The 13,635-nt window shown below is 45.5% G+C and overlaps 1 protein-coding gene across 6 annotated transcripts in view; it reads left to right on the forward strand.

Moving 5' to 3' along the window:
- Positions 1-13,635, forward strand: part of LOC129814938 (lysine-specific demethylase 2B-like) — a 51,293-nt gene that overhangs the window by 32,718 nt on the left and 4,940 nt on the right. For 3 of the 6 annotated variants that reach the window (XM_055868142.1, XM_055868110.1, XM_055868149.1), the window contains 8 exons: positions 6,391-6,627; positions 6,751-6,894; positions 8,558-8,644; positions 8,801-9,133; positions 9,441-10,486; positions 11,485-11,648; positions 12,342-12,503; positions 12,791-13,009. In XM_055868142.1, coding sequence (XP_055724117.1) covers positions 6,391-6,627; positions 6,751-6,894; positions 8,558-8,644; positions 8,801-9,133; positions 9,441-10,486; positions 11,485-11,648; positions 12,342-12,503; positions 12,791-13,009 — 2,392 coding nt within the window. The remainder of the gene's footprint in view (positions 1-6,390; positions 6,628-6,750; positions 6,895-8,557; positions 8,645-8,800; positions 9,134-9,440; positions 10,487-11,484; positions 11,649-12,341; positions 12,504-12,790; positions 13,010-13,635) is intronic. The other 3 variants (XM_055868124.1, XM_055868118.1, XM_055868133.1) reach the window with 3 other exon arrangements.

Genomic DNA, 13,635 nt, shown 5'->3' on the forward strand with positions numbered 1-13,635 from the left:
AATCTCAAATATGAAATATATTTTTATGTAATACTTTTTTGGTTGCTACATGATTCCATATGTGTTATTTCATAGTTTTCATGTCTAAACTATTATTCTACAATGTAGAGAATATTGAAAAATAAATAGAAACCCTTGAATGAGTAGGTGTGTCCAATCTTTTGACTGGTACTGTATACAGTGCCTTGCAAAAGTATTCATCACCCTTGGTGTTTTTCCTATTTTGTTGCGTTACAACCTGTCATTTAAATGGATTTTTATTTGGATTTCATGTAATGGACATACACCAAATAGTCCAAATTGGTGAAGTGAAATGAAAAAAATTGAGTGTTTCAAAAAATGAAAAAGTGGTGTGTGCATATGTATTCACCCCCTTTGCTCTGAAGCCCCTAAATAAGATCTGGTGCAACCAATTACCTTCAGAAGTGTCACAATTAGTTAAATAAAGTCCACCTGTGTGCAATTGAAGTGTCACATGATCTGTCACATGATCTCAGTACTTATACACCTGTTCTGAAAGGCCCCAGAGTCTGCAACACCACTAAGCAAGGGGCTCCACCAAGCAAGCGGCACCATGAAGACCAAGGAGCTCTCCAAACAGGTCAGGGACAATGTTGTGAAGAACTACAGATCAGGGTTGGGTTATAAAAAAATATCAGAAACTTTGAACATCCCACAGAGCACCATTAAATCCATTATTAAAAAATGGAAAGAATATTGCACCACAACAAACCTGGCAAGAGAGGGCCGCCCACCAAAACTCACAGACCTGGCAAGGAGGGCATTAATCAGAGAGGCAACAAAGCTGCAAAGCTCCACAGCGGAGATTGCAGTATCTGTCCATAGGACCATTTTAAGCCAAACACTCCACAGAGCTGGACTTTACGGAAGAGTGGCCAGAAAAAAAGCCATTGCTTAAAGAAAAAAATAAGTAAACACGTTTGGTGTTCGCCAATAGGCATTTGGGAGACTCCCCAAACATATGGAAGAAGGTACTCTGGTCAGATGAGACTAAAATGTAGTTTTTTGGCCATCGAGGATAATGCTATGTCTGGCGCAAACACAACACCTCTCATCACCCCGAGAACACCATCCCCACAGTGAAGCACGGTGGTGGCAGCATCATGTTATTATTTTCATTGGCAGGGATTGGAAAACTGGTCAGAATTGAAGGAATTATGGATGGTGCTAAATACAGGGAAATTCTTGAGGGTAACCTGTTTCAGTCTTCCAGAGATTGGAGACTGGGATGGAGGTTCACCTTCCAGCAGGACAATGACCCTAAGCATACTGCTAAAGCAACACTTGAGTGGTTTAAGGGGAAACATGTCTTGGAATGGCCTCGTCAAAGCCCAAACCTCAATCCAATTGAGAATCTGTGGTATGACTTAAAGATTGCTGTACACCAGCGGAACCCATCCAACTTGAAGGAACTGGAGCAGTTTTGCCTTGAAGAATGGGCAACAATCCCAGTGGCTAGATGTGCCAAGCTTATAGAGGCAAACCCGAAGAGACTTGCAGCTGTAATTGCTGCAAAAGGTAGCTCTACAAAGTATTGCCTTTGGGGCCACTGTATTTAAAAAATATATATATCATCTTTGAGAACTAACTCACCAAAATAAAAGCTAGGGGGAAAAATGAATACATTCGGGATTATTGATTTTGTTTGAGCATATTACAGCATTACCCATGGCAAAATGCATAGAATTGCACATTTTTCTCAGCTCCACGGCAGGATGTTAAATCGCAGGGAATTCGCTATAATATTGCAACATTTTCTCTCCGCTCCATGTGTAGAATTGCAGATAATTGGCTTAAAATGCAAACATTACTCTATACCGCCAAGATTGGGGGCCTCAAATGTTCTTGCACATGAACCGGACCGAATTCGGCTGCGTCGATGGGCAGACCATGGCTATTGCCACATCCACCTTTTTTGATCCCAAAAAATATTTTAACGTGTGTGTGTGTGTGTGTTTTATGAGCAGCACATACAACGTTGTCTCTGCGTTGGCTCAGGGCCAGAAATAAGAGGGGAAAATAAACACTCTCAGGAAGAAATAGACTCAATAATGGAAAATTCTCCACATCAAAGCAGCCCCTCCCCTCCCCTCAATCTCCCACTGCCTTCAATTTAATTTTACAGCATATTTAAACTTGTGCCCTCTCGTTGTTACGTAAAAGCGTTAGTGTTTTGGCATACAATGTTGCTAGGGAAACATGGAAACACTTTCAAACCAAGCTTTTAAGATGTTGGAGTGCAGATGATTTGAGTTAGAAAAATTGCATGTTCTCACTTGAGTGCGGTCAGATGTTGATGACTTCAAATTGTATTAGTCACATGCGGCGAATTCAACAGGTGTAGACCTTACAGTGAAATGCTTACTTACGAGCCCCTAACCAACAATGCAGTAAGAAAAAAAAGAAAAAAAAGAAAAAGAAATAAAAGTAATACGTAATTAAAGAGCAGCAGTAAAATAACAATAGCGAGACTATATACAGGGGCGTACCGATACAGAGTCAATGTGTGGGAGCACCGGTTAGTCGAGGTAATTGAGGCAATATGTACATGTAGGTAGAGTTATTAAAATGACTATGCATAGATGATAACAACAGAGAGTAGCAGCGGTGTAAAGGGGGGGGGGGGGGTGCAGTGCAAAGAGTCTGGTTAGCCATTTGATTAGATGTTCAGGAGTCTTATGGCTTGGGGGTAGAAGCTGTTTAGATGCATCTTGGACCTAGACTTGGCGCTCTGGTACCGCTTGCCGTGCGCTAGTAGAGAGAACAGTCTATGACTAGGGTGGCTGGAGTTTTTGGCAATTTTTAGGGCCTTCCTCTGACACCACCTGGTATAGAGGTCCTGGATGGCAGAAAGCTTTGCCTCAGTGATGTACTGGGCCGTACGCACTACCCTCTGTATTGGTGGCCGAGCAGTTGCCATACCAGGCAGTGATGCAACCAGTCAGGATGCCCTCTGGTGCAGCTGTAGAACCTTTTGAGGATCTGAGGACCCATGCCAAATCTTTTCAGTCTCCTGAGGGGGAATAGGTTTTGTCGTGCACTCTTCACGACTATCTTGGGGTGCTTCCTTGGACCATGTTAGTTTGTTGGTGATGTGGACACCAAGGAACTTGAAGCTCTCAACCTGCTCCACTACAGCCCCGTCGATGAGAATGGGGGTGTGCTCGGTCCTCTTTTTCCTGTAGTCCACAATCATCTCCTTTGTCTTGATCACATTGAGGGAGAGGCTGTTGGCACCACACGACCAGGTCTCTGACCACCTCCCTATAGGGTGTCTCATCGTTGTCGGTTCTCATCGACAAACTTAATGATGCTGTTGGAGACATGCCTGGCCGTGGAGTCATGAGTGAACAGGGAGAACAGGAGGGGACTGAGCATGCACCCCTGAGGGGCCCCTGTGATGAGAATCAGTGTGGCGGATGTGTTGCTATCTACCCTTACCACCTGGGGGCGGCCCGTCAGGAAGTCCAGGATCCAGTTGCAGAGGGAGGTGTTTAGTCCCAGCGTCCTTAGCTTAGTGATGAGCTTTGAGGGCACTATGGTGTTGAACGCTGAGCTGTAGTCAATGAATAGCATTCTCACATAGGTGTTTCTTTTGTCCTGGTGGGAAAGGGCAGTGTGGAGTGCAGTAGAGATTGCATCATCTGTTAGGGTGGTATGCAAATTGGAGTGGGTCTAGGGTTTCTGAGATAATGGTGTTGCTGTGAGCCATGGCCAGCCTTTCAAAGCACTTCATGGCTACAGATGTGAGTGCTATGGGTCGGTAGCCATTTAGGCAGGTTTCCTTAGTGTTCCTGTGTACAGGGACGATGGTGGTCTGCTTGAAACATGTTGGTATTACAGACTCGGACAGGGAGAGGTTGAGAATGTCAGTGATGCCACTTACCAGTTGGTCAGTGCATGCTCGCAGTACATGTTCTGGTCATCTGTCTGGCCCTGTTGACCTGTTTTAAAGGTCTTACTCACATCAGCTGCGGAGAGCGTGATCGCACAGTCTTCCGGGAACAGCTGGTTCTCTCATGCATGTTTCGGTGTTATTTGCCTCAAAGCGAGCATAGAAGTAGTTTAGCTCGTCTGGTAGGCTCGTGTCACTGGGAAGCTCTCGGGTGTGCTTCCCTTTGTAGTCTGTAACGGTTTGCAAGCCCTGCCATATCCGACAAGCGTCAGAGCCGGTGTAGTATGAATTCGATCTTAGTCCTGTATTGACGCTTTGCCTGTTTGATGGTTCGTCGGGGGGCATAGCGGGATTTCTTATAAGCTTCCGGGTTAGATTCCAGCTACTTGAAAGCGGCAGCTCTAGCCTTTAGCTCAGTGGGAATGTTGCCTGTAATTCATGGCTTCTGGTTGTGGTATGTACGTATGGTCACTGTGGGGATGACGTCATCTATGCATTTATTGATGAAGCCAATGACTGATGTGGTGTACTCCTCAATGCCATCGGAGGAATCCCGGAACTTATTCCAGTCTGTGCTAGTAAAAGAGTCATGTAGCTTAGCATCTGCTTCATCTGACCCCTTTTTTATTGATTGAGTCACTGGTGCTTCCTGCAGGAATCAGGATAGAATTATGGTCAGATTTGCCAAATGGAGTGCGACGAAGAGCATTGTATGCGTGAGTGGAGTAAAGGTGGTCCAGAAGTGTTTAATTTTATTTATTTATAAAAAATAAATACATCTTCCTCTGTTTGCACATTTTAACATGCTGATAGAAATTTGGTAAGATTGATTTAAGTTTTCCTGCATTAAAGTCCCCGACTATTAGGAGCACCGCCTTTGGGTGAGTGTTTTCCTGTTTGCTTATGGCGGAATACAGCTCATTCAGTGCGGTCTTAGTGCCAGCCTCAGTCTGTGGTGGTATGTAGACCGCTACGAAAAATACAAATGAACTCTCTAGGTAGATAGCGTGGTGTACGGCTTATCAGGAGATGCTCTAACTCAGGTGAGCAAAACCTCGAGACTTCCCTAGATATCGTTCACCAGTTGTTATTTACAAAAATACATTGTCCGCCGCCCCTTGTCTTACCAGACGCCGCTGTTCTATCCTGCCGATACAGTGTATAACCAGCCAGCTGTATGTTGATAATGTCGTTCAGCCACGACTCCATGAAGCATAAGATATTACAGTTTTGATTGTTGGTAGTTTAATCTTCCGCGTAGGTCATCGATTTTATTTTCCAAAGATTGCACATTTGCTAGCAGAATGGAAGGCAGTGGGGGTTTATTCCAGCCACCCCAGTCATAGACTGTTCTCTCTACTACCGCATGGCAAGCGGTACCGGAGTGCCAAGTCTAGGACAAAAAGGCTTCTCAACAGTTTTTACCCTCAAGCCATAAGACTTCTACCCGGGACTATTTACATTGTGTGCCCCCCCCCCCCCCCCCCCCCCCAACCCCTCTTTTACACCGCTGCTACTCTCTGTTTATCTTATATGCATACTCACTTTAACAATACATCCATGTACATACTACCTCAATTGGGCTGACCAACCAGTGCTTCCGCACATTGACTAACCGGGGTATCTGCATTGTGTCCCACCTCCCGCCAACCCCTCCTTTTACACTACTGCTACTCTCTGTTCATCATATATGCATAGTCACTTTAACCATACCTACATGTACATACTACCTCAATAAGCCTGACTAACCTGTGTCTGTATATAGCCTTGCTACTCTTATTTTCAAATGTATTTTTACTGTTGTTTTATTTATTTACCTACTTACCTACACACACACACATACCTTTTTTTCACACTATTGGTTAGAGCCTGTAAGTACGCATTTCACTGTAAGGTCTACACCTGTTGTATTTGGCGCACGGGACAAATAAACTTTGATTTGATAATGAATTCTCCAAGGCAGCCCGCCCGCTGGCTCCTTTTTCTCTGCCTTCTCTTCTCTCAAATGACAGGGATCTAGGCCTGTACCCATGGTTCTGTGTTTTCTGTAGTAGATGGTTAGACCAGCGAACTAGGTATCACAGGTCATAATAAAAGCACTGCTTCTTGTGGTGCAGAACTTAGTTGGTCAACTGCTGGGATTGATTAGATGAGTCAATTCACCTGGTTTCCCTAAACAGCTGCCAATTCTGGGGTCAATATGACAGCAAATACTGCAACACCCTGCAGACCTGATCCTGTATTCACAAAGCCTTTCAGAGTAGGTGTTGATCAAGTGTCAGTCTTTTAGATCATAATGAATTGGGAGTATTTGGACTGATTGGGACCTGATTCTAGATGAGCACTCCTACTCTGAGACTCTTTGTGAATATAGGCCCAGATCCATCTGTCTCTGTACTAGACCTTGCTTTCAGTTTTTGTGTTGTTGTACTATAAAGATACCTGACTCCTACCTCTTCATCTTCTCCATTCAGCAGCAGAGACCTCCCAACAGGCCCAAACCCAAAATGGCGGCCTCGTCTCCTGCGCCTGCGGTCAAGCTGTCGGCCAGCCGGAGCACGTCTGGGGCCCGGAGAAGGAGGACGCGATGTCGGAAGTGTGAGGCGTGCCTGAGGACAGAGTGTGGAGAATGCCACTTCTGTAAAGACATGAAGAAGTTTGGCGGGCCGGGTCGCATGAAACAGTCCTGCATCATGAGGCAGTGTATCGCGGTAGGCCTCATACTAACCTGCAGAGTATTTGGACATTCTTTGTATGTGTGTGGACATTTTATCTGGTGACTATGTGCAGAGGGGGAGTTTCTAATATACTAATGTGGTGTTTGTTGTCTCCAGCCTGTCCTGCCACACACTGCGGTGTGTCTGGTGTGTGGGGAGGCAGGGAAGGAGGACACAGTGGAGGAAGAGGAGGACAAATTTAACCTCATGCTCATGGAGTGCTCCATCTGCAATGAGATAGTCCATCCACTCTGCCTCAAGGTAAACTGCTCAAGGCAGTATGCTGTTAATAAGCATCTTATCTGTTTGATTTAATTGATTCAGTGTGAGCACTTACATTACTGCAGTAATATTTGTTTATGGTAGCCCTTCCTCCTATAGAGCAGGGGTCGGCGACTGAAAGTGGTTTGGTTTTGTCCCGCACCCCCAAAAAAAACTATTTCGAATTTTTAAGATTGATGTTTTTGGTCACCAGGAGCAAGTCACAGGAGCAAAAAATTAGTTTAATTTAGGAAATCTGTTCCCAGGTATTCCCACAAATAAAGAGACATACGTGAACGTGTCTCAATGTATTCAAGGTATGAAATGATTGTTATTAGGGGTTCAGAGCAAAGCCGTGGCGCAGTTATAAGCAGTCTCACTTAAACCCCCATATCCGCTGCTCCGTTTGACATTTGTTACGTTACAGCCTTATTCTAAAACGGATTACATGTTGTTTTTTCTCAATCCCCATAATGACAAAGCAAAAACAGGTTTTTAGAAATGTTTTCAAATGTATGAAAAAAAACAACTGATATCCCATTGACATACGTATTCAGACCCTTTACTCAATACTTTACTTCACCGTAAGGATGGTGCCAGGTTTCCTCCAGATGTGACGCTTGGCGTTCAGGCCAAAGAGATCAGTCTTGGTTTCATCAGACCAGAAAATCTAAATCTTGTTTCTCATGGTCTGAGAGTCCTTTAGGTGCCTTTTACATTTTACTGAGGAGTGGCTTCCCTCTGGCCACTCTACCATAAAGGCCTGATTGGTGGAGTGCTGCAGAGATGGTTGTCTTTCTGGAAGGTTATCCCATCTCCACAAAGGAACTCTGGTGCTCTGTCAGAGTGACCATCAGGTTCTTGGTCACCTCCGTGAACAAGGCCCTTCTCCCCCGACTGCTCAATTAGGCCAGGTGGCTTGTATGGTTGTTGGACTCATCACAATGATCCCTCAATGTTCGCCAGTAGATGCATATTAGCACATATGTTAAAATATGCCAAAATACTTTTAAAATATCTTCTCATGAGCCATAGGACCAAATGACACCAAATTTGGTCCTGATCAGTAAAAGATGGCTGAGTTATTGACAAATCAAAATCTGATTTGAAGTGCTCATTTAACCCACTGTAAATCCACATTTAACAGTGGCCTATCGACTTGAAACTTGTCATTGTTATCATGGACGTCCTTAAGATGTACTACACTGAATTTGGTATTGATATATTTTTTTTAAACAAGAAAAATATGAACAACTCACTCTTTGCATATGTAACGCTAATGATTTTGTATTTAGTGCACATAAAGGAAGATACAGTAGTTCCTACATGATAGTGCTTGCTTTGTTATCCAACTGATCTTGTGTTCCTTTTGTCACCCTGTGAACCCTGTTTTATTGCTGCTCGTAGCTATATTTTTCACCCCCCAAAAATATGAGGGTCTAAGTTGTGGTCAATTTGCTGTGTACATATTATCATAATTATGTTCCGGCCCCCCATCATCCGCTCCGACAAAAATTGGTCCGCAGATTAATCTAGTTGCTTTCCCCTGCTATAAAGGACTTATTCTGCAAATGATAAATGATAGCTTTGTTTCATACTTTATCACTTTTACTTGTGCTTCCTATCACCTTCACCCACTCACTACTTGTGCTCTCTTGTTCAGGTGAAGAATTCTGGTGGAGTTGTAAATGAAGAGTTGCCAAACTGCTGGGAGTGTCCAAAATGCAACCATGCAGGGAAGACCGGGAAAGTAAGCATCTATGTGGTTGTGGAAATGAATGTTCTAGGCAGAATATCTACGCTCTGCACTGTTCAATAAATCACGTTTATTATAAAAAGACTTGAATTGTCTGGAAACAAATAGGCAAAAGGTATAAAGTTGTCTTCCCTTGTTTCTTCCCTTTTGGCTGTCAAGCAAAAAAGAGGACCAGGATTCAAGTACGCGTCCAACCTTCCCGGGTCGCTGCTGAAGGACTCGCGATTGAACCGTGACGTTAAGGAAGAGTCCGACCTGCCCAGTGTGCCAACATCACCCACTGCAGTGAAGAGGAAGGTAGAGCGTGATGACACCCCCAAGAGGAAAGCAGAGGAATATCCTCCTCTGAAGAAACGTTCTCCCATGTTGTCTCTGGGCGGGCTACCTCATCCCCGACCCAGGCCTGAGGACAACCCTCTGAGGAAGAAGAGGAAGCTGTTCGACATCAAAGATGAGGACGAGCCTCCTGTTGTCAAGAAAAAGGTAATTTATCCAACAGGCTTTAAGCTGACCATGGATAATTTATTTTTATATTGACTGTCTTTACTGAGCATTCCTCTTGATTTGATAAGAGACAGATTTGATAAGGCCCAGAGTTTATTTTGTCAAGATTCTATTACCAAACAACCCTTTTGAATTTAGAATTTGTAGTCCACTTACTTGTCAAACACTGTTTGGAGAAAAATCTATGATAAATAAGGTCTTTATAAAAATGCAAATTAAAACTGTAAAGATGATTGTAACAAATGAATGTCAGAGTAATTGATATGCTCCCCATGTGCCCTTACAGAAGAAGCCCCCAAAACCCGATGACACCTTCACCTCCAAGCTGTTACAGCCCATCAAGCAAGAGAAAGTTGATGAGGACGAAGACCATGAAGATGACAGATACACAGGGGACAGGGTTGCAGCTAAAGGGAAAAGAGAAGAGGATGAAGATGAGGAGGAAGAAGAGGAGAAAGATGGTGTAGAGGACAGTAAAGACGGTAAAGTAAAGACTATGCTGAGTCCACTGTTACGGACGTCTGCAGCCAGAGAGAGTGACCAGTCCTGCTCCAGCTCTCCCCGGGCAGGGCCCAGCAGTGAGGGGGGCGATGCCCCAGAGAAGACACTTGGCCAGCTGAAGGCACACCAGCGACGCCGCCTACCCAACAAAGAGCTGAGCAAGGAGCTGAGCAAAGAGCTCAACCTGGAGATCCAGAAGACCGAGGACTGCTTGGCCAATCAGAACCGCAGACCACTGAAGGGGGAGAACAGCCCAACCAATAACAACCGTCGACCACTGAAGACTGAGGACTCTATCAATCAGAACCGCAGACCACTAAAAACAGAGGACTCCCCCACCAATCATAACCGCAGGCCAATTAAGACTGAGGATGGCCTATCCAATCACAACCGTCGACCATTGAAGACCGAGGACAGCTTGGCCAATCAGAACCACAGGCCAATGAAGACAGAGCCTGAGAGTGACGGGGAGGAGCATAAGCCCAAGCGGCCACTCGACAACGGCAGCAGTGACCTCGGAGACTGGCTCCACCCCAGGGGGCGGGAGGTGAACGGGACGCCCCGCCAGCTCTCGCCCCTGGGGTGGAACCGCAGCTCTCCGATCACACCTATTTGCCCACGCCCCCCTCCCTGCCACTCACCGTCCAAGTGTGTACAGATGGAGCGTCACGTGATCCGGCCGCCTCCCATCAGCCCCCCGCCAGACAGACTTCCCCTGGATGACGGACAGGCCCACGTGATGCGCAGGGAGGTGTGGATGGTCGTGTTCGGCCACCTCGCACACAGAGACCTGTGTGTCTGCATGCGCGTCTGCAAGACCTGGAACAGATGGTGAGCTGTAGCTATCGGAGGTCGTGTCTACACTTGACAATTACATGCAACTTCTGCTATCAGAATACGAAGATCGTATGGGTCTAGACGCACAAAAGTCACTTTGTGGTCTGATTGTGTTCAGATCTGTCTGACCACTTCAGGAGGTGGTCAGGGATGCGTTGTGTGCGGATTTCTCCTCAGTCTGGATGCAATCAGGCTACCAAAAGCGCATACAGTGGACGACGTCATCAGTGTCTAGAAAACTTGTGTTTTGGGACCGAGAGGCACCTTATCAAAACAAATGTATTTATAAAGCCCTTCTTACATCTGCTGATATCTCAAAGTGCTGTACCGAAACCCAGCCTAAAACCCCAAACAGCAAGCAATGCAGGTGTAGACGCACGGTGGCTAGGAAAAACTCCCTCGAAAGGCCATCATTATAACATTGGAGGAAATGCGTTCCTAGCGTGTGAGGATCGTGTTTGCTGGCCTCATAAATGCTTTTGTTTGGCTAGAGTTATGCAATCCCTTCAGCATTGCTTGGTAACTACAGAGGTTAGCTGGCTACTTAGCTATACAGTAGTTAGCTACTGCCGTCTATTGTTGTTGTTGTTGTTGTTATCATATTTGGTGTATTCCACCATTTGTAGAATGCACACTGGCATTTGATTATAGTGCAGGAACGGACACAATGTGGACGCATTTAAATGTAGACTCGTGACGTGTTCGGAATTCCATGATCAGAACTCCATTATCAGAATACTAAAGCTGCATGAACTGCCAAGTCCAGACAGGGCCTGATAGACCAAAACGTCTGGTACAAAGTTGGACAAGTCAGTCTTGTGAATAGTGGGTTGTGTTTTTCAAAGTGGTCCTTGTTAATTGGAAAGACCGTATGAACACTAAGCTGTAAGGCTCGTGGCTTGCCTAGAGCTCTCACCTCAGTGTAGTCTTTCCACGGCTGTAGCTATGGTGGCTGTGTGATCGTGTAGTTACCTTCGTCCCTGCCTCCCCAGGTGCTGTGATAAGAGACTGTGGACGCAGATCGATCTGAACCGCTGTAAGTCCATCACTCCCCTCATGCTGAGTGGCATCATCCGCAGACAGCCTGTGGCTCTGGACCTCAGCTGGACCAACATCTCCAAGAAGCAGCTCAGCTGGCTCATCAACAGACTGCCAGGTATATTCAACACCAGCCAGCAGTGTTGTAACTGAGGCAATGTGCATATCCCTCTGTGGCTTTTTAATAGAACGGTCTACAGTATACACCTAGCCATTATACTGTGTCTGTCCATGGCTCTGGGTACACACTGCAAACCTGATGTCACCACTGCAGCCTGTTACTGTGCTTCTCTGTACTGAGAGCATTGATAAGAACGTATTTAATGTGACTAGTTTGGTGATAATGTAACGCTGTCTTTGTTTCCTTGGTTGGGTGAGCTGGAAGTTTCAGAGAATGCTGTATGTCTGACATTCTGCTCCATAATAATGGTATCCCCAGGGGTTCCTCAGTGTTTCTGACGATTGGCTTTGTTTCTTCTTAGAATTAATTATGCGGCGACTGTAATTACATTTGCATAGTGAGGGTTTTTGTTTGCTTGATTTTGCACCCTTAGGTTAATGAACTGTTGGAGACTATTAAGACCCCCCCCAAAAGGATTGAACGGGGCAGCAGATAATGTTACACGCTTTGAGTTTTGAGTTACTTAATTAGGACTGACTTAGTCCAAGGGAGGCAAACCCAATTCTGTATTATTATGGCGTTTTGGTTTCGGTCATTTTGACAGTGCTATGGTGTGTTTAGTAGGAATTGAGAGAGTGAGTGATGTTGTTGAGTTTGACCCCTCTTAACCCCTGACTGTTGTCCCTGCAGGTCTGCGGATGCTGCTGCTCTCAGGCTGCTCCTGGGTGGCTGTGTCTGCCCTCTGCACCGCCAGCTGCCCACTGCTGCGGACCCTGGACGTCCAGTGGGTAGAGGGTCTCAAAGACGCCCAGATGAGGGATCTGCTCTCACCCCCCACAGACAACAGACCAGGTAGGTTTTCACCATCCTGCACTGTGTTAGTGACCATCTGGACACATGGTGTGAAGTATTGAACAGTATGTCAATCTGCTTTGGAGTCCAGTCAGGCTGCTGCAGCCCATCCATGTCAGGTCTTGCTGTGCTCTCTGCTGACCATTTGTGTCGGTCTTTATAGGCCACACAGCTGGAAAAGCTTGCATTCGATTTTGCTCCTAGTAGACGTAAGGAAGCTTTTAAAAAAAAAGATTTAAAAAAGAACTTGACATGCATTCAATCTTTGTCTCTCTCTACCTCTCTAGGTCAGCTGGACAACAGGAGTAAGCTGCGAAATGTGGTGGACCTGCGTCTGGCCGGGCTGGACATCACGGACACCTCTCTGCGCCTCCTCATCCGCTACATGCCCCAGCTGACCAGACTGGACCTGAGCTACTGCAACCATGTTACTGACCAGTCAGTCAACATCCTGACTGCTGCAGGGACCACCACCAGAGACTCGCTCACTGACATCAACCTCTCCGGTAGGATCATACAAGGCCATGTCACAATGCCTACTATCACTATAGACATTGGCCTTGTCAGAATGTCTCTACTAAAAGTAATCACTGCTAACAGTACTATTCACTATTTAGAACATACTGGTGAGAATCCGGACATGGCCATTGACTGCTCATTGCAATGTTCATTCATTGCTTCATAGGTCTTATTGAATAACAAATGTTCCCTACTGAGATGAATGTGTGCCTCCATAAAGTCATATAACGACCCCATAAACACCAGTATAAAGTATAAATAGCTTAAATAGAGAATTGTCTCTATTTCTGATGCGCAGTTGAAGCCATGGGGTGGAGTAAAACTAGGCTCCATTCCAAACACCATAACTGAAGTACCCCCATGGTTCTCCTCTCCCTGAGTAGTGCTGTTAAAGGTTGGGTCAATGTGGGACAGACAGACAGGGGGTTCTCTGGCACCACTGATGTCTAATTATCCACTGTCAGTCACTGTTAATGGGGGAAGCCGTCACCCATTGACAGCACTCAATATGCTCATGACTATGGTGAGGTTTTGATTGGAGCCTTTATTCTAGAAAACAAATGACTGTTATGACCAAGTATATAGGAGGCGCCTATCTTTGTGTTTTAACTGA

Source organism: Salvelinus fontinalis, chromosome 2 (genome assembly GCF_029448725.1).
Source record: "Salvelinus fontinalis isolate EN_2023a chromosome 2, ASM2944872v1, whole genome shotgun sequence".
NCBI classification, from domain to species: domain Eukaryota; kingdom Metazoa; phylum Chordata; class Actinopteri; order Salmoniformes; family Salmonidae; genus Salvelinus; species Salvelinus fontinalis.